The sequence below is a fragment of the Gigantopelta aegis genome, chromosome 15 (genome assembly GCF_016097555.1).
Source record: "Gigantopelta aegis isolate Gae_Host chromosome 15, Gae_host_genome, whole genome shotgun sequence".
NCBI lineage: Eukaryota > Metazoa > Mollusca > Gastropoda > Neomphalida > Peltospiridae > Gigantopelta > Gigantopelta aegis.
In genome coordinates, this window is record NC_054713.1 from 31,657,384 (window position 1) to 31,684,892 (window position 27,509).

The 27,509-nt window shown below is 36.7% G+C and overlaps 1 protein-coding gene across 4 annotated transcripts in view; it reads right to left on the reverse strand.

Moving 5' to 3' along the window:
* Positions 1 to 27,509, reverse strand: part of LOC121390757 (myosin-2 heavy chain-like) — a 78,307-nt gene that overhangs the window by 28,745 nt on the left and 22,053 nt on the right. For 3 of the 4 annotated variants that reach the window (XM_041522663.1, XM_041522662.1, XM_041522665.1), the window contains exons 9-20: positions 25,858 to 25,971; positions 25,421 to 25,458; positions 24,257 to 24,791; positions 20,421 to 20,513; positions 15,584 to 16,261; positions 12,812 to 12,881; positions 11,011 to 11,156; positions 8,584 to 8,736; positions 8,013 to 8,150; positions 6,676 to 6,759; positions 5,748 to 5,855; positions 5,000 to 5,035 (exon numbers count right to left, since the gene is read on the reverse strand). In XM_041522663.1, the coding sequence (XP_041378597.1) occupies positions 5,000 to 5,035; positions 5,748 to 5,855; positions 6,676 to 6,759; positions 8,013 to 8,150; positions 8,584 to 8,736; positions 11,011 to 11,156; positions 12,812 to 12,881; positions 15,584 to 16,261; positions 20,421 to 20,513; positions 24,257 to 24,791; positions 25,421 to 25,458; positions 25,858 to 25,971 (2,193 nt within the window). The remainder of the gene's footprint in view (positions 1 to 4,999; positions 5,036 to 5,747; positions 5,856 to 6,675; positions 6,760 to 8,012; positions 8,151 to 8,583; positions 8,737 to 11,010; positions 11,157 to 12,811; positions 12,882 to 15,583; positions 16,262 to 20,420; positions 20,514 to 24,256; positions 24,792 to 25,420; positions 25,459 to 25,857; positions 25,972 to 27,509) is intronic. The other variant, XM_041522664.1, reaches the window with a different exon arrangement.

Sequence of the window (27,509 nt, forward strand, 5' to 3'; positions counted from 1 at the left end):
ACACAACCATGTCTACTCTGTAACTCACTCTGCAGCTTGGCCGCCTACAAACAAACACAACCATGTCTACTCTGTAACTCACGCTGTAGCTTGGCCACCTACAAACAAACACAACCATGTCTACTCTGTAACTCACACTGCAGCTTGGCCGCCTACAAACACAACCATGTCTACTCTGTAACTCACTCTGCAGCTTGGCCGCCTACAAACACAACTGTGTCACATCTGTAACTCACACTGCAGCTTGGCTGCCTACAAACAAACACAACCATTTCTACTCTGTAACTCACTCTGCAACTTGGCTGCCTACAAACAAACACAACCATCTCTACTCTGTAACTCACTCTGCAGCTTGGCCGCCTACAAACACAACCATGTCTACTCTGTAACTCACGCTGTAGTTTCGCCACCTACAAACACAACCATGTCACCTCCTGTAACTCACACTGCAGCTTGACTGCCTACAAACACAACCATGTCACATCTGTAACTCACACTGCAGCTTGACCGCCTACAAACAAACACAACCATGTCTACTCTGTAACTCACTCTGCAGCTTGGCCACCTACAAACAAACACAACCATGTCTACTCTCTAACTCACTCTGCAGCTTGGCCACCTACAAACACAACCATATCTACTCTGTAACTCACGCTGTAGTTTCGCCACCTACAAACACAACCATGTCTACTCTGCGTTTTTTTAATTATAACAAGGCATTTTGATAGGACTACTAAAGCAATACATTCTGACATGTAGCCTTAGAGAGGAAACCCGCTACATTTTCCATTACTAGCAAGGGATCTTTTATATGCACCATCCCACAGGCAGGATAGCACATACCTGACCTTTGATATACCAATCGTGGTGCACTAGTTGGAACGAGAAATAGCCCAATGGGGTCCACTGACTGGGAATGATCCTAAATCGACTGTGCAAAAGGAGACTGCTTTAGCACTTGGCCACAAACTTAATGACGGCACCAACAGCAACTGCCATCATGTGACATGAACTGCCTTAGGTCAAGGGCTTTACCAATGGCAAGTATTTTTGCCGATACAGATTATTGCCATTGGTTGCAGGGATAATTTATGATTTTTATATTTGTTTTAAACAAAAAACAAGAAAGAAAGAAAGAATTTTTTTATTTAATGACGCAATCAACACATCTTATTTACGGTTATATAGTGTCAGACATATGGTTAAGGAGCACACAGATATTGAGAGATGAAACCCGCTGTCACCACATCATGGGCTACTCTTTTCGATTAGCAGCAAGGGATCTTTTATATGCACCATCCCACAGACAGGATAGTACATACCATGGCCTTTGATATATCAGTCGTGGTGCACTGGCTGGAATGAGAAATAGCCCAATGGATCCACCGACAGAGATCGATCCTAGACCAACCATGCATCGAGCGAGTGCTGTACCACTGGGCTACGTCCTGCCCCTTGTTTTAAAAAGTTACTGCTTTAAAATTGCTGTAGGCAAGCTCCAAATTGCCATAGGTAAGAAATTCGAGTCCTGATGTTTCCTCTTGTTTTGGTTTTTTTTATCATGGTAACACTTTACTGAATACAAATTTAACATAGGAAAGTATGCTAACATCGGTTATTGTGTACAAATTTATGTTACATTATCACAATATACTTTAATTTGTATAAATTTGAAAACGGAAATTGTCTCCCATCAAATATTTAATGCATATGGCCACAAAAGCAAATTAACAGCCCCACCCCAAATACCAACAAACACCTCCACCAAAAACATTAAGATGAAAACAAACACCTCCCCCAAAATATCCACAATGGCCATTTCTAAAGAAATGAAATATATAATATTAAAACAGTAAAACAATTATGTTGCACCTAGTCTCAGTGCTATAATTTTAGTATCCTAAAGTTAACACAAAAATATCAGTCGAATTCAATGAATTCAATGATATTGTTTCAACTCTGTCCATCCATACCCGTTTCTTTGTCTCTCTCTTTCTTTGTCTCTCTCACACACACATACCCATTCAAGCTAACAAACACACTCACACAAACACACATTACATAAACACACACTACATAAACACACACTACATAAACACACACACACACACACACACACACACACTCACACACTCACTCACTCACTCACTCACACTCACTCACTCACTCACTCACTCACTCACTCTCTCTCGCTCACACTCACACTAACGCGCTCTCTCTCTCTCTCTCTCTCTCTCTCTCTCTCTCTCTCTCTCACTCTCTCTCTCTAACATACACCAGTGTCATGGACAGACAGCCCTGACAGCCAAAAATAGTATCTCCAGATTAACATGCTTTAATTTATCCTCTAGTTGATATAAGTTGCACAAAAATAAATGTAAATGGATAAAAAAAAACATAATAATTTTCACTAGCATATATTAACTATTTAGCACACTTAATACCTTGAAAAGAATATCAGTTTTAAAATAAATTTCACAGGAAAGGAAAAACCAGAATGAAGGCACTCTTAGAATAAGGTGACTAGCAAATGCCCCAACCTCCATGGTATCTTGCAAAAAAAAAGAAGAGCATTAAGCACTAATATTCTACAGGTATAATTAAGGTATGATAATTATAATTACAGCAAGTGGCATCTAATACAATACTGGAACAACCATTTGGATATAAAGCAATTATGATAATTTTGTTTTGTGTCATGATCTGAATTTCTTCTGCCAAGTGATTATATGTATTGCTATAAAAATTGTACCATCAATACACAACACAATAAACTGATTGTGTGCAAATTTTCATTATACTACATTGCATACTTTTCCTGCCATTCAGCTTTAAAAAAAAAAAATATATATATATATATAACTACATATATATATTAAAATATTAGGTAATTGTTCAGTTTGATTATGTGGAATACATCATAGAAAAACTGCTACAGGCAAATTATTTTGTGTGGATAATATATTGAGAATCAAATATATTTCACCCAGGTTATGTTTTTAAATACTTTTTAAAACAAATAAAACTTTAAGTGTATTCTCTTTTCAGGTTGGCTATTGGGATGTTGGGTACAAACGTATTAGTATTGAGTAAAGTAAAGTTTGTTTTATTTAACGACGCCACTAGAGCACATTGATTTTGTATCTTATCATCGGCTATTGGACGTCAAACATATGGTCATTTTGACACTTTTAAAGAGGAAACCCGCTGTCGCCACATAGGCTACTCTTTTTTCGACAGGCAGCAAGGGATCTTTTATTTGCGCTTCCCACAGGCAGGATAGCACAAACCATGGCCTTTGTTGAACCAGTTATGGATCACTGGTCGGTGCAAGTGGTTTACACCTACCCATTGAGCCTTGCGGAGCACTCACTCAGGGTTTGGAGTCGGTATCTGGATTAAAAATCCCATGCCTCGACTGGGATCCAAACCCAGTACCTACCAGCCTGTAGACCGATGGCCTGCCACGACGCCACCGAGGCCGGTCTATTAGTATTGAGTTATGAAAGAAATGTTCATTTTAAAGGATTCAGAAATTTAAGTTTTTATTTTACAAGTGGAGAAACACTGGGGCAAACAATTAATTCAAGTGCATGTTATCAAATTAAGTAAAGAATAGCAACCAGAATAAACCAAATCTACTGTGCAATAAAATGAACTATGTACGTGTTAATAGCCAAAAGGTTTTCAAACCATGCAGGAATAAATCGGGTCAATCTATACAGGTACAAATGTTTTTTTGTTATTTGTTTATTTATTTGCTTATATATATATATTTTTTTTTTTTTTTTTTTTTTTTATCCCACTGCCCCTTTCCTTTGACTTTCATCTCATTTCTTCCCGATCTAGCAGCTTCTCCTACATGTATCTTTCAACTTCTTTCACTGTCAACCTCCACATCCCAGTCCTTGTCTCCCCAACCTCAACAGGTACTTGTCTCTTGTGGCTTTCCATGCCACACGCCTGTCATTTCCCCATCAGCTTTGGTTGTGGGCTTAGTCTGAGAGTGTTCAGTAGTACAGTTACTTCTGGTACTGTGAAGAGGCATTTGTAACCATCTATGGTACTATACTCCCCTGCTACCGGTGGTCGTTAGTGCCGTGGGTCAGACCAGCTTTATTAGCGGTAGATGACAGGGATGCCAGGTACGTGCAGGGAAGTACACAGACACTGCACTCGTGGAGGAAGTTGAGACACGTAGTGGATGGTGTGAACAGTTCAAAATAGATGGCAAATTGTGCAAGAAATTGGAAAGTTCTTTACATACAGGTAAAAATGATACTACCACGGTTAAAACTTTGATTTAAAACTTATTGTGTTCCATTGGGCCAGAATAAATTGTTTCTGGCCATTGTTAAATGGAACTTGCCCTGAAATCTCATGTTTTCATTATCTCTGGTTAGAATTTCACGATGGGACTATGGCAATTGCCATCATGACCCCTACCTTTGATGCAAAGAGATAGACATTATTATAAGAGCTAGTGTATCCTACTAATTTTACGAAATGAGTGTCAGGATTTTTGTATTGCCCGAGTGAAAGCGAGGGTAATACATGAATCCTGACATGAGTTTCGTAAAATCAGTACGACTCATACGCGAGAGTAAATTTCTTTATTATCCATATTATTATTGTTGTTTTCTTTACGAATAACAAGACCTAACTCAAAATATTTCAGCAACAACTTGAAGGAGACGACGAAATGATATCATATTTCAAATGCACAGTCTGAGCTAGGATTGGAGAAGCAACGTCTTGTTATGACGTCGCTTCCCTGAATTACGTCATTACACTTGTTATTACATCTGTGCTTCGTATGATTATTATTAACTCGACTATGTTGAACCATATGGATAATAACTCTCAGTTTTCCCACAACCAATGATAATAAATTCCTATACTACAAGCTATAGGCAGACAAGGTTACAATCTTCTGTTGGAAGTGGTCATTTTAAGAGCAACAAGGAAACAATAGAGTAAGGAACGTGGATATACTCACTTTTGTGATAAGAGGTTGAAGTGTTATGCCAGACACCTTGAAATCAATTAACAGAGGATAATCATGTGTCAAGATATCACACAATGTGTCTTGCCTAACCGCATGACTCTCATCTTGGTCTATGTACATATACGTCCAAGAAAAAGTGATTATAAAAGTTTAACAACTAACAACTAGCCCTTGTCCTTGACAAACAGCCCAGATGGCGGAAATGTGTGATTATAAAACCTCTAACAACTAACAACTATCCCTTGCCCTTGATAAACAGCCCAGATGGCTGAAATGTGTGCCCAGGACAGCATGCTTGAACCATAATTGGATATAAGCATGAGGATCAAGTGAAATTGAAATGAAATGAAGTTCTTTTTTCCGTGATGACTTTATGTTTGAACTTTGAATGACTTAGAACATAATCGTTTTTGAGAGCTAAATGCAAAATTTGAACACAAACTTTAACATAAAAAATTTGCGCCATCAGAAATATACTTTAATTTCATTCTGCAAAGTGTCACAGGTGAAGCAATAAATTATAAAAAAACAAAACCCCACAGCTTAAAAAAGTAAATTTAATTAATAGTATTTTAAATCATATGTGAAAATAAATGGAACGGTGAAATAAAATAACTACATTTTTTTGCAAAACTGACTGTCATCCAAACAAGCAGTATACTTTTACAGTATATGTTAACCAAGCATGAAGTGATATCAATTTAATTCTCATATTCATATCTTTGCTGTGATAACTCACCGTTTGTTCTGCGGCCTCAGTGCGATTCCGCAGAAACTTATTGGTTGAATCCTGATAGGCTGCTGTTTCTGAAAACACGTGTTCAGCTTGACGCGAACTGACACTCCTCTGAAACAACACAATTATTAGTATTACATTAACATTCAGCTGTTTGGTGGAAAAGAAAGAAAGAAATGTTTTATTTAACGACACACTCAACACATTTTATTTACGGTTATATGGCGTCAGACACATGGTTAAGGACCACACAGATATTGGGAGAGGAAATCCACTGTCGCCACTTCATGGGCTACTTTTTTAGATTAGCAGCAAGGGATCTTTTACATGCACTATCCCACAGACAGGGTAGTACATACCACGGTCTTTAATATACCAGTCGTGGTGCACTAGTTGGAATGAGAAATAGCCCAATGAGCCCACTGATGGGGATTGATCCCATACCGACTGCGCATCGAGTGAGCGCTGTACCAGTGGGCTACGTCCCGCCCCTTGGTGGAAGCAAGTAATAAGTATCTGGAACTATTTTAATCCAACAATATCAAGTTATAACCCTTTCAATTTAAAGATCGCTTTTATCTGAATTAGTAAGTAAAATATAGATTGAGCCAAATTTATGAAAAGGATTGGCATTTATTCTGGAAGTTCTACGTGTGGAAAAAACATGATGTAACAAAAGGCCTGTGTTTATTATAAATTATTAAATATAAAAAATTTATAAAAATTAATTATCTGAATTAATAACTGATACACAGATCGATCCAAATTTATTAATAAATTTATTCTAAAGGTAGAAAAACCTGAACAATTATTAAATTCTAGTACACAAAATTAATGTATTAAAACATTGAAAACAATCATTGTTGCTGTGAGTTATATGGCCAGGTATATTGTTTGCAGTATCCTCAAGGTTAAATATTAAAGCACTCACTCTGTCCAACTGATCCTCTAAACTCCTCTTTGTGTTTTCTAAATTAGCGTTCTTCTCCATTAGAATGCGAATCTGACTCCACACCTGCAACATACAGATAAACAAAAACATAGCATGAACATTTAACACAAAGATAAAGACATTTTTTTAATAAATTACAAATATGGATGATAATGAGATGAATGGGAAAGCTGCAGTACAGTAAAGCACTCTTTATAACGAACCGCAAGGGACCATGATAGTTAGTTCCGTTATAGCAGTAGTTCCTTGTACACATTTGCATAAGTTGGTTATTAATGTATAGGGAGATAAAACGGGACTTTACGATCAGTTCGTTCTAAGCATTATCGTTATACGTGTACTTTACTGTATTTCCATTTTGGTATGGGACTACTTGACATGGCCATGCTCTACGCTTGTTTTCAGTTGAGCTATCTTGGTATCACCTATGCCCAGAGTATATGGAACAAACAGATTTGATCCTCTGTTAAAAGTTTCAATTTTGAAAAACTCATTGAAAAATTGCAGTCCTCAAAATTTGGAGAAGGGGAAAATGACACTCATCAAAATGATCGAAGAGGTATGACAACCCTGGCCATGATAAAGTGTCTTGAATGTTAATGATTTATAACCTACATAATATTTATGACAATATGTCCATATCAGAAGAAGCAAGCAATTGAAGAGGTCAGTTAAGCATTAATACAACTTTTAACTACAGGAATACCCCATTGCTCCAATGCATAATATTTCCCCAAACCCACACTCCCCACTTTCACCATGCAAAGTTGTGTTTATTTCTGTGAAATGGATATGGTCAATTAAAATGTCAAAGTTGATGGAAAAAATCTTGTCCAAAGTGGTAGACTTATAGTTACACATTTAATGTATATTGTTTGCTCTCTAGTGTACATAAAAATAAAACAACATGTTAATAAGTACAAAACAAATTTACTGCCTTTAAATATCAACTTCATGTATATTTAGTAAAATCTTAAACATACATGGAACATTTTAATAAAACTTCCCCTAAGTATCCTCATTCAGGCCAGTGTTTCTGCCAGAAATAAATTTTTAAGTATGGCACTATGGAATTGAATGCAACCATAGTTAACAAGGGGTATTGGGGGGCACCCCCAGAAAAAAAATGAGTTAAGTTTAGGGTTAGGGTTAAGAAAATCATACAGTAATGATAAAGAATAATTAATTTTGTCAAAGGTTAACTTAAAAAAACATAAATCTGCAAAATATTTTGGGTACAGTATGGCGCCATACCCATTTTACCCTCTGGCAGAAACCCTTCCTGAGGCATATACAGAAACAAAACACTCACATACCTTTGTCATTTCATGATCTAGGGAAATATTTCGGTTCTCGTAATCCGTCCTCAGTTTCGTCTCCGTCTGTAGCTGAGATTCGAGTCGTTCAACTGTTAGTTTCAGTCGTTGTAGTTCTCCCTTCTTTTCTAACAACTCCTTTAAAAAGATTTTCAAAATAACAAATATTTATATCTAAATGTCTGTAGTATATTATTGAAGCTTTTAGAACCGTGTTTTAGAGTCACAGAACCCTGTTTTAGAGTCACAGAAGCCTGTTTTAGGATCACAGAACCCTGTCTTAGGGTCACAGAACCCTGTCTTAGGGTCACAGAATCCTATCTTAGGGTCACAAAACCCTGTCTTAGAGTCACCGAACCCTGCCTTAGAGTCACAGAACCCTGCCTTAGAGTCACAGAACCCTGCCTTAGAGTCACAGAACCCTGTCTTAGAGTCACAAAACCATGTTTTACTGTTGCAGAAGCCTGCTTTAGGGTCACAGAACTTTATTTTAGTGTTTTAAGACCCTGTTTTAGGATCATAATACTCAGCTTGCACTTCTTATAATGTGAACTGATTTTACACACAATACCTGTTCCGCTTCACTGTGTTTGTTCCTGCAGTCGTTGGCTTCAGTGTTAGATGCATGTAGCTTGTCTTTCAGGGTATTCACCTCCTGTCGGTGGAACGTCTTCGCTTCCTTCAGCTCCATCTCCAGCCGAGTTATTGCACTTTCGTGTTTTGCCTTTTTAAAAACAAAGAATACCAGTGAGGTACATGATACCCATCAGGAGGTTGATGGAAAACCGTATCTATATTAATGATTATGATCCATATGGGCGACGTCATAACATGACGCTGCTTCTCCAGTCCTAGCTCAGACTGTGCACTTGAAATATGACGTCATTTCGTCGTCTCCTTCCATTTTTTGCTGAAACATTTTGAGTTGGGTCTTGTTATTCATAAAGAAAACAACAATAATAATATGGATAATAAAGAAATTATTACACTCGTGTGTGAGTCGTACTGATTTTACGAAACTCGTGTCAGGATTCATGTATTACCCTCGCTCTCTCTCGGTTAATACAAAAATCCTGACACTTGTTTCGTAAAATCAGTATGACACACAAGCTTGTATAATAATCTGTATATATGTTACGGGTATGATTCAATTCTAATTATGTGAAATTTTTGCAATGGGACGGATGAACAGTTTGCTTTGGACCAACCACCATCCCAAGTTGTTCCTACAGGTGCATGGTTTGATGGTCCTGTATGCATCTGTATGCAAGATATGTTCCGGACAAGGATTTACTGTTATGTGCAGTAAACAGTGAAAAGTTGGTCACAGCGACCTAGTAATAGAATGCGACACTCTGCCATCCCAAGTTGTTCCTACATGTGAGGTTTGATGGTCCTGTATGCATCTGAAAGCAAGATATGGTCTGGACAAGAAAAAGTTAACATACGGATGTACGGACGGACAACGCCATACCATAATACGACCCATAGATGGGCATATAATAAAAGTACACAAGCAGTCCTTGGCTTTTGACAATTATAGGCTAGTGGAAAATGGCACACCTCAGTATGCTAAGGTGAGTGAAAAATCACTCTCCAAAATAAATAAAATAGGCAGAGTAGCTCCGATTGGATTTTGACTGATACGTCTACAAAACTGTCTATTAAACCAGCATTTCCTGATTTGTTCAACAAAGAGAAATACTAGTTTAACGAATGCATGGAAGCCACAGCCATGTTTTTATTTTTATGTCCGATCAGCTACATGAGCTATGAAAACTGTTGATTTTTTTAAACAGTGGAAATAAATACACCCATCTATTTTACGTGCACCGTTTGTTGAGTGTAACGTGCGCTGTTTTTCACACTCGTCAGATTGAAATTACGTGTGCTGTACAAGCGCGATCGCATCCGCGCACCGTAAAAAGCAAGGTCTGCACAAGGCTTTACATCGCATCTAAGCTAAGGTGATAAATTCTGTACCCAAAATAAGTACACCTAAAATAAACATGTCCAAACTGACTACAAACAGGCTAACTTAAAAAAACAACTTTCAGCTCAAAACCACAGAAATATTACTAGACCAAAACAATCTCAGTTTTAAGGTAGCTTATAGCTCAGGTTGGAGAGCATATTTGGTTGTGCTAGCACAGTAAGCTGTATAAGACTATAACAACACCACAACTAGTAGCACTAGGGACCGCTGGTAGTAGGGGTGCATAGTAGGTGGTTACAAATGGCTCTTAACAAAGCCAGAAGTAACTACTGAACACTCCCAATGGCAGGTGTGTGGCACAGATAGCCACAAGAGACAAGTACCTGTCGCGGTTGGAGAGACAAGGACCGGGATGTGGAGGTGGACAGTGAAAGAAGTTGAAATATAGGAGGAGTTGCCAGATCGGGAAGAAATGAGATGGAATTCAAAAGAGAGAAAGGAAAGGGGGCAGTGGGATAAAAAAAAAAAAAGTAAAAAAGAAAAAAAGAAAAAAAAAAGTAGCACTAGACTGTTTTATTAATGATCCATAGCTACTGGATGTCAAACATTTGGTAACTGTGACAGTCTTCAGAGGAAGCCGAACGTAGCCCAGTGGTAAAGTGCACGCCTAATGCGCAGTCAGTCTAGGATTGATCCCCATCAGTGGGCCCATTGAGCTATTTCTCATTCCAGCCAGTGCATCACAATTGGTATGTCAAAGGCCGTAGTATTTGCTATCCTATCTGTGGGATGATGCATATAAAAGATCCCTTGCTACTAATGGGAAAATGTAGCGGGTTTCCTCTTTAAGACTGTATATCAAAATGACCATTTGTTTGACATCCAACAGCCGATGATTAATAAATCAATGTGCTCTAGTGGTGCACTGGCTAGAGCGAGAAATAGCCCAATAGGTCCACCGACAGGGATCGATCCTAGACCGACCGCGCATCAAGCAAGTGTTTTCCCACTTGGCTACGTCCTGCCCTTGGAATGATGTCTGTGTACGGAAACAAGACTGACCTGTTGTCCTACTTCATTGGCCTCCAGTTTAAAGACCTGAGTCTGTAAACAATGGATTTCTTCTCGGAGATGTTGAATCTGTTTGTTAGTGGCCTCTAACTCATCTTCCAGCTGAGCAATATTAGTCCTGTTAAAATTCTGCTTATCTGTGGGTAAAAAACAGTAGAAACCAACAAAATAAATAAATAAATAACTCCTTTTAATATCTTAAATGTCCCCAAGAAATAAAATCTATTATACATACTTGTAACAGATAAAAAACATTTCACTTACTGTTACATACTGTGCAAATATAATTTTCAACTGTAACAATGACGCCAAAAAAACAAACAAATAATCCATTTTAAAGGGATATACCCTAGTTTCAAGCCATGAAAATTAACACTAAGTTTAGTTAATCTACAAACCTGTAACACATTTGGATAAAGTTACAAATGAGCGACTTTAAAATGGTGAAATACCCTCGAAAAACTCGACTCCATAACTGTTACTTCTCAGACATTTTTAAAAAGTATGAGAAATGCATTTTGTGATATTAAAAACACCAGAATGACAAAAACCACTTCGAATGTACGAAAATTGATAATCTAAACCATAAAATCTAAGTAAAGTATGATTTTAATTATCAAAATTGGCTATAATAGTCAAAAATATGTCTCAGAGTTTAAAAACTAGGGTATGTCCCTTTAATATCTTAGAAGTACCTAATAAATAAAATTTATTACTGGTATATACTGAAGAAGAAAAGAAATGCAAAATGTACCGGTAATGTAATTTTCAGCTGTAACAGTAAAAATTAGTTGTTAAGAAGTGATTAACACATATGAGCTTCAGTGGAAGTACACGTTGATATACCATTTATTATTCCACAGAATTGACTGTTTGTAATCCAGTAAACCTATAATAATTACAAACTAATCATATAACTCCAATTTGCATTTCTTTTGGTGTTCAGTATAATTATTCTCCTAAGCAACATACGTATACAAGGTTATCTTGGAAAGGAGAACTATCACGGCTATTACACATCTAACATTTAGTAACTGTGATTCTCGGTCTAAAGAGTACAGTATTTGTCAGCAAAATAGGAGAAAATGACACAACGTCTCAGCTGTGTAAAGAAAAAACTACCGGTAGCCCAGTGACACCCCATTTTTCCCTCAGATATATGTTCTGGTATGCTTGTAGAATAAATAGGTGAAACATTAGCACATTTTGAGCGGTAAAAATATTTGTAGCGTATTCCTTCAATAACAACAACACCCAACTACATGTTAGTACAAACATGTTGACCATTAAACCAACTGATCTTAAAACCACTTAACCCATAGTATAATTATTAAATATTAGTAACTGCATTTCTACAAACCTTCATCTGATATCCACAACTACTAATTATTGCTCTAAAAATAGCCTGAACATGGAACAAACAAATATATATATACACACACGCGTATATATACTGTATTTTTAAAGTAAACTTTATTTCAGGGTCATACCCTGGGGGGAGGGGGGGGGGGGGGCGCCACGGGCATTTGCCCCCCTGAGAATCTCACTTTTTTTTTCACTCCAGAAAATAGCATACACATCTCAGGGTTTAATTTGTATAGTATTTCATTTGTTTATAAAAAGTAGTGCCCCCACCCCACCCCTAGGATTTTGATCAGGGTACGGCCCTGTATTTCGGTGCAGTATAGCTATGCTATACTCCTGAATCCAGCCATACTCTGTGATGATGATGTTCTTTACTCAGGTAGTGTTTTAAAACCAAACATTAATTAAAGAGATATTAATTAATTACCCAAGTTTCGTTTCTTCTCAGTTTGCAGCTGAATAACCAGATTCTTGTGTTCAGCCATTGTCTCAGACAACTACAACAGAAATAAACAAATTACGCAAGGGAACTAAACAAAATTAAACATTCAGTTTTACAACAAAATACTCTGGCCTTCAGATGAACCCCTGAAGGAGAAACTCTTTGGCCCCTTGGAGAACCTACGGAACACAGCAGCTTTTGTTCGAGCCACTGGGATCCCTGTCTAAGTGTACAATGAAGAAGAATAATAAAATACATGCATTAAAAAAAAAGAAAAAAAAGTTTGTTTTGTTTAACAACACCACTAGAGCACATTGATTAATTAATCATCGGCTATTGGATGTCAAACATTTGGTAATTCTAACAAGTAGTCATTAGAAGAAACCTGCTACATTTTTCCTAATGCACTTCCCCACAGACAGGAAAGCACATACCATGGCCTTTGTCCAGTTGTGGTGCACTGGTTTGAATGAGAAAAAACCCAACAATCAGCTGAACGGATCCACCAAGGTGGTTCGATCCTGCAACGCAAGTACCTCAAGAGAGCACTCAACCGACTCAGCTCAATCCCGCCCCATGCATGTATTAATGCTTAAAGCGTCCGTCACACTGTCATGGTGTATGGCTACAGTGACCCACGGTGCTTGAAATCGGAGGGAACCGTAGTGAGTCAGGCGGCAAACCGTAGCCATTTGGGGTGATCCGTGACAAGCCATAGATCGCCACGGTTGTTTTAAGCTGTTTAAAACTTCTGTGGCTTACCGTAGCTCACCGCCAGTGAATGCTGTTATGCATATCGTAGTGCCACCGTAGTGTAACCTTAGTACCACTGTGCCTCGCGGTAGACCATTCCTTGGCCATCTGTGGGTATCTACTCCTACGGTAACATACAGTGACTTACAGCAGCAGTTAGGTGTCCCTATGGCTGTCGCCGTGTCCTACAGTGGTGCTATTGTAGTTGAACCATGGGTAACCGTGATAAACCGTACCACCACCTTTATGGTCCTTGACGACACCATAGTGGTCACAGGCAGCACTACGGTGTATCGTGGGGAACCGTAGTGGGGTCTATAGCAATACCGTGGTCTTCCGTAGTGAAACCGTGGGTTACTGTGGCTCACTGCACAACAACCTTAGCACCACCTTGGCAGACTGTCTTTTTGGACAAAGTTGGAGCCAGAGCTATGGTGAGCTACGGTTCATAGCACCGGGACCTACCATGGGATACCATGGCCATCACCAGGACAGTGTGACAGGGGCTTAAAATTTCACTAGGACAGTGTGATTGGGGCTTAAAATTGAATAATGAATGTTTAAATTGATAGAATCAGTTGTACTTATACATATTTTTCAGTTAACTAATACAAATAATATCAATATTAGAATGTTGATGTAATCACATTAAAACTACAAGCAATCGGCCTCCTGAAAAGAATGAATTATGTTACTGCCTTCCTCTCCCATGTGTTAAAAGTCGCAGACCCTAGTTTCAACCTGTAAAAATGGACACTAAGTTTGGTTAATCTACAAACATGTATCACATTTGGATAAAGTTACAACAAAATGAAACAATAGTCGGTGACATTAAAACAGGGAAATATCCTTTAAAGTCGCAGACCCTAGTTTCAATCTGTAAAAGTTTCGTTAATTTACAAACCTGTAATACATTTGGATAAAGTTACAATAGAGTGAAAGAAGAGTCTGTGACGTAACAACTGGAAAATATCTTTTAAAAATAGACTAGAACTCGAATCAATACACCGCTACTTCTCAGACGCACATGTTTTTAAAAATATGAAAAATGCAATTTGTGATATTAGAAACAACAGGATGACCAGAAACACTTCGGTTGTACGAAAATAAACAATAAAATATAAGTAATGTTTGATTTCAGTGATCATAAACAGCTCTAATAGTGAAAAATATGCTTTAGTGTTTAAAAACTAGGTCTGTCCTTTTAAAATAGAACTAGACTCCATAACCTCTACTTCTCAGATGTATGTGTGTTTTTAACAATATGAAAAATTTATTTTTATGCTATTAGAAAACACCAGGATGACCAGAAACACTTCGGTTGTACGAAAATGGATAATCTAAACAATAAAATGTAAGTAATGTTTGAACAAATATACCTTAAAGTGACAGACCGTATTTTTAACCACTACAACATGTTTTTCACTATTAAGCTGTTTATTTACAATATTAATTTTCGTACACCTGAAGTAGTTCAGGGCCCTGTTCCACGAAGCAATCTTAACCCTAAGATCACCTTAAGTGCTGTGCAGTTACGGTGATCTTAGGGCTAAGATCACTTCATGGAACGGGGCCCAGGGGCCTAATTCACTAAACTCTCGCAACTTTGCGATCTCGCAGTGCAATGCTAAAAGACTTGCAAAGAGGATGCTTTGTTGTCTAACAGAGCCTAAGAGAGCTTTATGAATTAATTAGGCCCCTGGTCATATAGGTTTTTGCAATATCCCGAAATGCATTTTTCATAATTCTAAAAATGAACATTCATCTGAAAAGTAATGGTTATCAAGACAAGCTCTTGCTATTTTTAGATAGTATTTCCCTGTTTAAACTTCACAGACTTTTACCTTCTCACTGTTATAACCGAATCCAAATGTGTGTTACAGGTTTGTAGATTAACTAAACTTAGTGTCCATTTTCATGGACTGAAACTAGGGTCTGTACCTTTAATGTTTTAAAAACCAGAGTCTGTCAGTGTCACTTCAAATTTTGGAACAGTCCTTTTACCTTTTTAGCCATTTCCCTGTTGTCCAACTCAAGCTGACGTGACAATTTTTCCAGGGTCTTTATTCTGTCCATGTGCTCCTGTCTCTCGTCGCCGTCGTACTGCAACGACGTCTTCGTCAGCTCTAGCTGCAGCTCCAGGGAATCCTGTGCGCTGTTCATCAACTCCGCATTCCGGTGCATGTCATCCAACTCAGCCTTGGTGACATCCAGTGCGCTCTGGGCCTTGTTCAGCTCGTTCTTCACCTGTTTGAGGTCGCCCCGGACCTGTTTCAGATCATCCTCAGACTTCTCCAGCCTCTTCTCAGAATCTTCTTGTATGGTGTGCGTCTGCTCAGCCTTGAGGCTAGAAGAGAGCAGTTCCTCTTCAAGTTCGTGGATCCGTGTGTTGCTGGCCTGAAGTGCGATCAGTGATTCGCGAAGTTTAGCCTCCAACTGCCTGGAGTCAGAATCCGTTGGTTTAGAATCTAGAACTTGTTGTTTGGAAGATATTACAGATTCTGTGGGTTTAGAATCTAGAGTTTGTTGTTTGGAAGATATTACAGATTCTTTTGGTTTAGAATCTAGAGTTTGTTGTTTGGAAGATGTTATCTGTTGTTCAGGTGGATCAGCACTGGTGATGGTTTGAGGTTCATTGATCACAGGACAAGATGAACTGGCTGTTTTAGAGTCTATTTCATCCTGAATGGAAACAAATGCATAAAACATGATTTAAAAAGAGGTAACAGGTGGACATTATAAAGCTTTGATATTTCAAACCTAAAACGTTTTTATTGAAATAAAATTAATTGAATTTTTTCATTTTACATTAAGTTAAAGATTTAGATTTTTTGAGAAAAAAAACATGTCAAAGGCTCTATAATAAATCTTTTTAAAAACATTTTCTAATCCATTACCTTAAATTATTACTTGCACTGGTATATGAAAATTAAGTGCTTAATAAAATTAACCAATTACATTAAAATAATGTAAATTAAAGTAATTAATACACCAAATTGTTGGAAATAACATGCTAAATACTTAATCAAACATCAATGGCAGGGCCGTAGCTAGTGTGTATTGGGGGGGGGGGGGGGGGGTATGTTTGTGGCAAGAGGGACAGTTGTTCCCCAGAAAAAAATCTGGGAAAAATTATAGAAAATTCTCTTCTTAACCCTTTAAGGAATTTTAGACTATTAACTATTCAGTTGCCCCCCCTCCCTCCCCCCCCCCAAAAAAAAAGAGAGAAAGAATCCTAGCTATGGCCCTAAATGGTAATGCATTAGAGCAAATTTCTCAACTCTTCATTCATTGTCACACTAAAACTTGTATTATGTTTTTTTAAATTATACTAATTTTTATCGATGACTAAATATACCAACAGCATGATTGCTATTATAAAAATACCTGATACACAAACAACACATTTAGAATAGTCTCATCATTGTAAAATGGAATCCATAAAAGTATCAATGTTCTCAACTTTTCAAAGCAAAGTTGGTGCAACGTCTGAACAAGACAGCAAAGCACCATGGCTAGAGGGTGTGGTGAGGTGGGGGTGATAGTGGTGTGGGTTTGTGGAGCCCACCCTGAAATTAAATGATGCAATTTTGAAGCATCTAGGAGACAACCTGGGTAAAATATACTTTTCAAAAAAAAGTAGGGGAACTCTAATAAGAATTTACAATTGCCAAAATTGTACGGTATAATATTAGCTGTGGGGAATGGTTATATCATAATTGTGAATTAATTGTGTAAACATTACAACTGGTAGTTCAGTATTACAGTAGGTTTTATGACCACCAAAGATCTTGAAGGACGATTGGGGTCAGAAGTGAAATTTGAAAGTTGACAGGGTTTTTATCAGTAAATCACAAATTCAAACAATAAAAATTACTAAAAACAAAACAATAACAACTGTATAATCAACAGAATGAAAAAGATTGACAGAAATATAGTTCCACAGTGATTAATCGACCTTCCTGGAAATTGTCAAAATAGAGAATGACACCCCACGCACGTGTACTGGGCAACTGCGTGATGCATGTGCAAACCATGAAATGTGTTTCGGTGTGTTGATAAAACAGACCTGAATGTTCTTTACTAGGATGTCTGTGGTCAAAACATATGTTTTAATATTTCAGGTTCCCCTACATTTTTTGAAGAGTATATATGTGAGAACATTTTAGATTTTAAGAAAAAAATATAAAAATTTGCAAGCATTGCAAGATCATATTCGATATTGCTGGTAGCTTTTGAAATCACATGGCAATGCTAAGGCAGCAACCTGGTTATGGAGTTGGAGAACACTGAATCGTATGTAATTTTACATTTTCAGTCCATGTGCTTTGTGTCACTGTCTGAACACAAAATGAAGATTTCATTCCAAATTCTCAAACAGTGAAATTTGTTATATATATATAAATATATATATATATATAAAGATAAAATTTCACATTTTAAACCATTAACACATTGTGAAATTCTATCTTTTTATATATTCATCCGATACACTTCACACACACACACACATATATATATCTCTATATATACACACACACACACACACACACACATATATGTATATATAATGTACCAAAATAGTGACTACATAAACATGCACAATTTGACAAACAAATAAACAAAATATAAACCAAAAAAGGTAAAATAAAAAAATAAAAGAAGGAAACAGCATATATGTATGTTTGTAGGATATAGCAAAGGGAGATAACTAATCAGCCATGGCTATACAGAAAATCAGCTTACAACAAAATCTCGTTGAAGCAAAATTACTTTACAGAAACTCAAAGCAGAAAACTAATAAATATTTAATAAAGAACTTAATTAACGAAAGGTATTGCAGACAACAGTGCTAGTATCTAAACACTACAGTAGCTACTACTGACGGCGATGCAGTAAGAAATGAACTATTTTTATTCCAGCAATACAAGCTGCATCACCTGGTACTTATTACTATCGGTCGACCCTGCAATCAACTGCAGTCGTTTTGACTGTTTTGTCAGCTCTAATGCAAGCTGTGCATTATCCTTCTCGGCCTTAAAACAAAAGCACCATAGTTTCTTTTCACAGAAATACAATGTATAGATACTACATGCTATAACATATTCAAAATAGTTTGGTGAGTATCTTACTTATATGTGTATCTAGAGGATAATAAATGAGTTACCAATTATTATCAAATTTAAGTCCCAACTGAAATCATTTTCATTTGTCACGAGCTTTAGAGAGTGACAAGTGAAAATGTTTTCACGAGGGACATAAATTTGATAATAACTGGTACCGAGTTTGTTATTCTATTTATTACCCCTAGCTATTTGGGTTTTTTTAAAGCCTTTATTTTCGATATAGCCTACATGAATATAGAAACAACGTAAATTACTTTACTGTTCTGGGTATTGTTTTAACTTTCTGTTTTATTCACGGTTCACAGATAATTTTCAAAACCCAAAGTTCTATACATTCTGTAAAAACTAAAATAATGAATTGCATTAAACTACCATTTTATTACAATTTTAACACTGAAACCAGAAAGAAGTAAACCGACAAGGTGATTGGTTTCTTGGCATCAAATCGTCTAATAGTAGTGTACGTTAAACCAATGCATGATAAGGAGAAATTATGATTTTTATTTTCCCTGTTATGAGTGCCTACTGGGGTAATAAATAAACATCAACATTTCATATAACACCATCGCAGACTCGACTTAATGATTTGTTACAAATGGCAATTTTAAAATGTTTTTGCCATAGGTAAAATGAACACTACGCTTCCCTTTAACCCAGTAACTTTTGCAACAAATATAAAAACCAATAATTATCCTTTGAACCGATGGTAATAATTTGTATCCAGGAGCAGAAAACTGCCATCAATAAAGCCCCTGACCTATGGTACTTCATAGTGTAACCGTGGCAACTGCCTTCGGTGCCATTGTTAAGTTCGAACCCTGACATCCACTAATGCAAAATACAAACAGAAGTACAGGGCTATTCCACCCGAGGGTACATAATTTGTTGTCAGGGACGAGGCCTGTCGAGTCCCTGATATCATATTATATACCCAAGGATGGAATAGCCCTGTCCCACATGGATACATAATGGAGGATTATTTTTCTCCCATCTTACAATAAAATAATCATAACCACTGAAAAGATCGTACCCAAAAATGGTTTCTACTACAAGTATAAACTGAAAATGATAGTATAATTTTATTATGACAGCAGGTTTACTTGTTTTTATGAAATATAAAAAGCATTTCTTGTGTTATTTTGCCGTTTACGAGACGTCACACAATGTTAATCTCAGCGCAAACAACAGAAGTCATGTGGTCATGACGTCATGGAATATGCCTGTCTTGTTGCATGGCTAGGGATGGGAGAATAATAGACTCCATCATATATGGTCATGTGGGATAGAAAAAGTACACACGAGGTGGTGGAAATTTCGACCCGGGATGAGGCTTGCTGAGTTCCAGGGTTGAAATTTCCACCACTGAGGGTGTACTTTTTCCATCTCACATGATCATATATCTTTTTCTCCCATCCATTCGATAAATAAACAATTATTTTACACGAACAAACGAAGATGGCTGAAAAAGTAACTTCTTTATTTGACCATTTTATCATAAATAAATTATTCTAAAATTCTAAATGATTAAATGATAAATGTATACCTGATACTGTGGTTTCAAAATAAGTGTTCAATCAAGAAAAACAAATTCACCACTCATGTTGGAGTTTGACTTCAGATCCGTATGGAACTAACAAAATGTGTGGGTTGAAATAAGAAGATACATATGGATATGATTTATACAATAGAACAGACAGAAAACGAATACACGTTACCTTTTCAAACTTCTCCTGAACGGCCTGCATTTCATCTTGTGCTGCAAACAGGTCATCCTGCAATGCCACAACTCGACCCTCCAGAGATTTCACCTACAGAAAAATTACAACTAAAGTCTATTACACAATGAACTGTGCAAAACTGAATTTTGAATAAATTAATAAAGATATTCAAAGTTTGTAATATTTGTTTTAAAAAAAAGAAGTAAAGTATAATATTAAAATGAATTTACATGACTGTGTATTTATTACATAATTAATCGCAAACTCGTGCAAAATGTATGAGAAAAATTACACAGAAATCTAGTTTATGTTCAGTAAGTATGGGTATTATAAGAATTTGCAGGGCTAGCTCTGCAAATTTTAAAAACAATTGGCGAATTTTATCTTGATTTTGCGAAATAATTTTTAGTACTAATTGATATTTTGCTAGATAATAACTAGATTTCTGCAATTTTTGAAGATTTAACAGATCATTTGGCAAAAGTTTCTACTCGCCCAGAGCTAAAGCTGATTTGTGTTTATGACTGAATGACTGACTGACTGAATGTTTAACGACACCCCAACACAAAACTACCCATCATTAAATGCTTACTCTGTATCATTTCAGCGTCCTACAGTTTACAAGTATTTAGTTTTGCTGCTGCCTTCTCATGTCTATGGACAAAGAAGTTGATAGAAGCCAACACATATCTGTGTTTTTTTCTGCCAAAAGACTTCAAATACAGAAATTTAATACCGAGTGTATTGGTACAGGTAGGGTGTATAATAATATGTATTGTTTATGTTTTAAATAATAATGTATCAATATACGTACCAGTAATGTCACACATCACTGATTAAAGTCTGAACCACATTGTTAAAGGGACATTCCTGAGTTTGCTGCATTGTAAGATGTTTCCAACTAATAAAATATTTCTACGAATAAACTTACATATTAAACATATTTTCTTGTTTAGAATATCAGTGTCTGTATATTCAATGTGTTTCTGGTTGTCTTAATATTTGTAAGAAGCCCAAACTGGATTTTGTCTTCAAACAATTTCGTATGTACGAAAAATGTTTTTTTTTTTAGGAAATAGAATGAAATTTAACCTAGTACAAATATTAGAACGATCAGAAACACATTTAATATACAACCACTAATATTTTATGCAGAAAAATATATTTGATATGTAATTACAATCGTTAAAAAGTCTCTGTTAGTTGATAACATCTTAAAAATTGCAGCAAACTCAGGAATCTCCCTTTGTTTTGTTTTGAGATATTTTATTGATCAAAAAAGAATCAAAAGGATTGCACAACAGGCAGAGCCTATATAAGTGCTCTCCTAAACAAGATGGACATCAGACAATATTCATAATCATATATATCTAAAGCATAATAACAATGTCCCTTTAACAACTATGATAAATTACTCTCCTACATGTACCTTTAAGTGCCGGTTGATTTCCCCAACACTTTGTACAGACAGAAATCTCGAAAAAAAACATTACAATGACAGATTCAACATATTAGATGATAACCATGTCACCTATATCGACTTCACATATCTCCTAGGGCAAAAAGCATGTACAGTAATTTTGTGCCGGCTTCCATTTTGCCTTTTTATGAAATACTCTCCAAGAGGGGTGAAAGGATATAACATAATCTGACAATGTCATAACATTCATTGTGGTATAAAAGCACCTGTGATGACATCATATTAATTTTATCACATACTTCAGAGGCTTCCACCCCTTTTGAAGAGTATCCCATAAAAATGTAAAATGGCATATGGCAAGAAACTGCATGCATTTTGTCCTAGGAGATGTTAGCAAAGTGACATCTTTTTATCATCTAGAATGTGGAATCTGTGGTTATTGCAATGTTTTTCGCACTATTTCTGTCTGGACAAAATGTGGGTGAAATCTATCGGTAATTAAAGGTACGAGAATAATTTATCGTAGTTGTAACAATGTTAACAATGTGGTTCAGACTTTAGTAGATGAAAGTGGCTTTCAAAAAATAAGCCAAAATTTTTAATATTGATGGTCAGGTACTGAGATCTTAGGATTTGGGTTACACATGGGCTAAACCAGGGCTTCTAGATGATGGTAGCCCCACTCCCATAGCTAGTGATATTCCATGTTGGGCTAGTAAATAACTACTATTGCCATGCCAGATGCCTAGTGTATTTTTTTTTGTCAAATGCTGCAGTAAGTCTATTTTGTAATTTCTCAAATGCTGCAGTTAGGTCTGTTTTGTAAATATATATATCCTGCCCACACCCACCACCACCAAATGTTAGTATTTTTAAGCTCCATCTCCCTCTTCAGGTGATATATTTGATTATTTCTATTAATTAGTAAAATTATATTAACTTAAAGTAAAGTAGGGCTAGTGAATTTTTAATCGTGGCTAGTAAATTTTTTAAATCACTGATCCCACGGCTAGTGGATTTTATAAAAAGCTCTGGCTAAAATGACATCCAGAAAACTGTCACTATTGTTAAACACCCTGGCCACTTACTGTATTAGTCATGCTCTGTTGAAGATTCAGAAACTGTCATCTTTGTTAAACACCCCGGCCACTTACCTTATTAGTCATGCTCTGTTGAAGATTCAGAAACTGTCATCTTTGTACCTTATTAGTCATGCTCTGTTGAAGATTCAGAAACTGTCATCTTTGTTAAACACCCTGGCCACTTACCTTATTAGTCATGCTCTGTTGAAGATTCAGAAACTGTCATCTTTGTACATTATTAGTCATGCTCTGTTGAAGATTCAGAAACTGTCATCTTTGTTAAACACCCTGGCCACTTACCTTATTAGTCATGCTCTGTTGAAGATTCAGAAACTGTCACCTTTGTTAAACACCTGGCCACTTACCTTATTAGTCATGCTCTGTTGAAGATTCAGAAACTGTCACCTTTGTTAAACACCCTGGCCACTTACCTTATTAGTCATGCTCTGTTGAAGATTCAGAAACTGTCATCTTTGTACCTTATTAGTCATGCTCTGTTGAAAATTCAGAAACTGTCATCTTTGTACCTTATTAGTCATGCTCTGTTGAAGATTCAGAAACTGTCATCTTTGTACCTTATTAGTCATGCTCTGTTGAAAATTCAGAAACTGTCATCTTTGTTAAACACCCTGGCCACTTACCTTATTAGTCATGCTCTGTTGAAGATTCAGAAACTGTCATCTTTGTACATTATTAGTCATGCTCTGTTGAAGATTCAGAAACTGTCATCTTTGTTAAACACCCTGGCCACTTACCTTATTAGTCATGCTCTGTTGAAGATTCAGAAACTGTCACCTTTGTTAAACACCCTGGCCACTTACCTTATTAGTCATGCTCTGTTGAAGATTCAGAAACTGTCACCTTTGTTAAACACCCTGGCCACTTACCTTATTAGTCATGCTCTGTTGAAGATTCAGAAACTGTCATCTTTGTTAAACACCCTGGCCACTTACCTTATTAGTCATGCTCTGTTGAAGATTCAGAAACTGTCATCTTTGTTAAACACCCTGGCCATTTACCATATTAGTCATGCTCTGCTGAAGATTCAGAAACTGTCATCTTTGTTAAACACCCTGGCCACTTACCATATTAGTCATGCTCTGTTGAAGATTCAGAAACTGTCATCTCTGCTGAACACCCACCTTATTAATCATGCTCTGTTGAAGATTCAGAAACTGTCATATTTGTTAAACACCCTGGCCACTTACCTTATTAGTCATGCTCTGTTGAAGATTCAGAAACTGTCATCTCTGCTGAACACCCACCTTATTAATCATGCTCTGTTGAAGATTCAGAAACTTTCATCTTTGTTAAACACACAGGCTACCCACCTTATTATTCATGCTCTGTTGAAGATTCTCCTGGTCGACCTTCTGATCCTCGACAATCTGCTCCAGATCCTGAACCGTGTCTTCGAGACTCGCCCTCTCTCGCCTCTCCTCGTCCAGCTTGCCCTTCAGGCTCGCCACCTGCTCGTTAAGGCTTGCAATCTGCTCACTCTGACTCGCCACCTGCTCTCTCAGACTCGCTGCCTCTGAGTCCACCTGATTAAGCTCAGACATCTTCTTCTCCAGTTCCATCCTCTGTTTCCGCTCGCCCTCAAATCCGTCTGCTACCAGAGAACGTTCGGCCAGACTCAGTTGGAGCTCGTGGATTTTCATTTCTAAATCTGATTTTAATTTTTTCTCTTCTTCAAGCTGTTTCCTGACTTGGGATAATTCTTCTACAGTCTTCTCCAACTGGAAGTTCTTTTCCTGAAGAATGTTTTTATCGTTTCGTTCTTTCTCCAGTGAAGTTTTCACTTTCTGTAGTTCCTCCAGACTCAACTGCAGTTTTGTTTTAAGATCTTCTAATTCCAGTTTATATCTAAAAACAAAAGAAGGAGTCTGTTATTATAGTTGTTAAAACTATTACTTAACGTCTTACCTCCCTTCATATAACATACAAATTTAACATAACTGTTAATTGCTATTTCATTAACTCTTGTAGTTTTGCTTTCAAACAGGTCTTCTATTTTGTAATACAGAGATCAGTAAAGAAAGTATCCCATCTTCAAACAAATAGAAAGGAATATTTTATTTAATAACACTCAACACAAACATTTTTATCTATTTATAGCATAAATGTTGAAACCTGGGTTATTCTTTTTGATTAGCAGCAAGGAATCCTTTACATGCACCATCCCACAGACAGGATAGTAAATACAAATTACCATGGCCTTTGTGACACTAGTTGTGGAGCACTGGCTGAAATAACCCAATAGTGGATGGAATGAGGAATAGCCCAATGGGCCCACCGACAGGGATCAATTCAGGTGAGTGTGCAGACTATCACCTTATTTATTTTTGTAAAATGCTTGGCACACTTTTATATAACTCATTTTGCAATCACACACTGTAAGCAGCTTTTTTTTATTTTTATTACTGAATTAAAAAGTAAACTAATGGAAAATTCTAAAACAAAATATGTGAAGCGAATAAAGCTGAAAAACAAACCGTTTATCAGATTCCTCCTTACTACCATCCAAGGCTTTCTGTAAAAAAATACACAAAGAATATAATACTGCTATTTTAATCAAATATTTTTACATTTCATTTTACATTTTTCATACTAATCGTAGATCAAATAAGGTAATCATTTCGACACCACTAAATGTGCAGTAGATCCAATATTTCTTAATGCGAACGATGTGCAAGGAATATGGACTTTCGTTTCAAAATAACGATACAAGATGACTTGGGGCTAATGTACAAAAGGTATATACTTTCCTAAACAGCAGTGTAAATTCAATAATTTGTAACAAACAGAGGCACTTAGCCATGTGCACATGTCATACGTTATCCATATTTAAGACATAAATGAATGCAAAAATAAATATCCGATAAACGCATGATTAAATATGGCTGTTAGTTGTAAATAAAAACCTTTTTACCTGAGTTTGTATAAGAGTCCCTTCCCTAATTTTGACTTCATTCAGCTCAGCCTGTAAGTCAGACACTTGACTGGTTAATTTCTGATTCTGTTCTCGCATATGGTTCAGAATTATCTGTAAAATTAAAGTCACATCATCCATGTTTGAATATAACATAGATATACTCTTCAAAAAAAGTAAGGGAACTCTAATAATAAGAATTTACAATTGCCAAAATTGTAAGGTATATTAGCTTTGGGGAATGGTTATATGATAATAGTGAATTAATTGGGCAAACATTACAACCGGTAGTTCAGTATTACAGTAGGTTTTATGACCACCAAAGATCTTGAAGGACGACTGGGGTCAGAAGTGAAATTTGAAAGTTGACGGGCTTTTTTTATCAGTAAATCGCAAATTCAAACAATAAAAATTACTAAAAACAAAACAATAACAACTGTATGATCAACAGAATGAAAAAGATTGACAGAAATAATGTTCCACAGTGATTAATGGACCTTCCTGGAAATTGTCAAAATCGAGAATGACACCCCATGCACGTGTACAAGGCAACTGCGTGATGCATGTGCAAACTATGGAACTGCAACTGCGTGATGCATGTGCAAACTATGGAATGTGTTTCGGTATGTTGATAAACTTATCTGAACGTTCTTTACTAGGATGTCTGTGTTCAAAACGTATGTTCGTTCTTATAGTTGATATTAACATTAATATTTCAGGTTCCCCTACTTTTTTTGAAGAGTACCGGTATATATCACGCCTATACAAAATAGGTACATGATTATTTTTTCTATCATTTTTGTTTTTATTCTTGCCGTTATTGCTTTTCTTTTTGGTCTTTTAGTGACAACTTACTGTTTAAACAATAACTTGCTACTTATGAACAATACGAAGACAGTTTGATTTTGTAATTTGCCACTTTTAAAAGTGATAATGGCTACACAGGATAAGAGTACGAGATGGGGGCAGGGGGTGCAACTGCCCCCTACTGCTGGAGCAAAAACTCAAATTCGGGCAAAAATAATACAGATATTTGGCCAAATTGCGCTAATCTGAAACCTTTTTTTACCATGTATTTCCATCATTCTACCCTCAAAATTAGTTGTAATCCATGCAAAAATACATAGAGATTCGTTTGCAACCCTATAGAGCTGTTTGGTAGTAATGCTAATATGAATAAATGTTGTTATGCACATTCGGGCATTTGCGTTTAATTCGGGCAAAAGCCAGCCTGTCCTGCCCCCCTAAAAAAAAATTGAGAGCCTGTATGACTATGCTACTCAGTAGTGGTGGGAATCGGTTGGGATTTCATCATCGATCATCGGTAATAATCGGTTAGCACCAACAGATCAACTTTCGATTACACAGTCAGTTAGAATTCCATGACCATAAGAAGGCTTTGAATTATTAACAGGCTGGTAGGTACTGGGTTCGGATCCCAGTCGAGGCATGGGATTTTTAATCCAGATACCAACTCCAAACCCTGAGTGAGTGCTCCGCAAGGCTCAATGGGTAGGTGTAAACCACTTGCACCGACCAGTGATCCATAACTGGTTCAACAAAGGCCATGGTTTGTGCTATCCTGCCTGTGGGAAGCGCAAATAAAAGATCCCTTGCTGCCTGTTGTAAAAGAGTAGCCTATGTGGCGACAG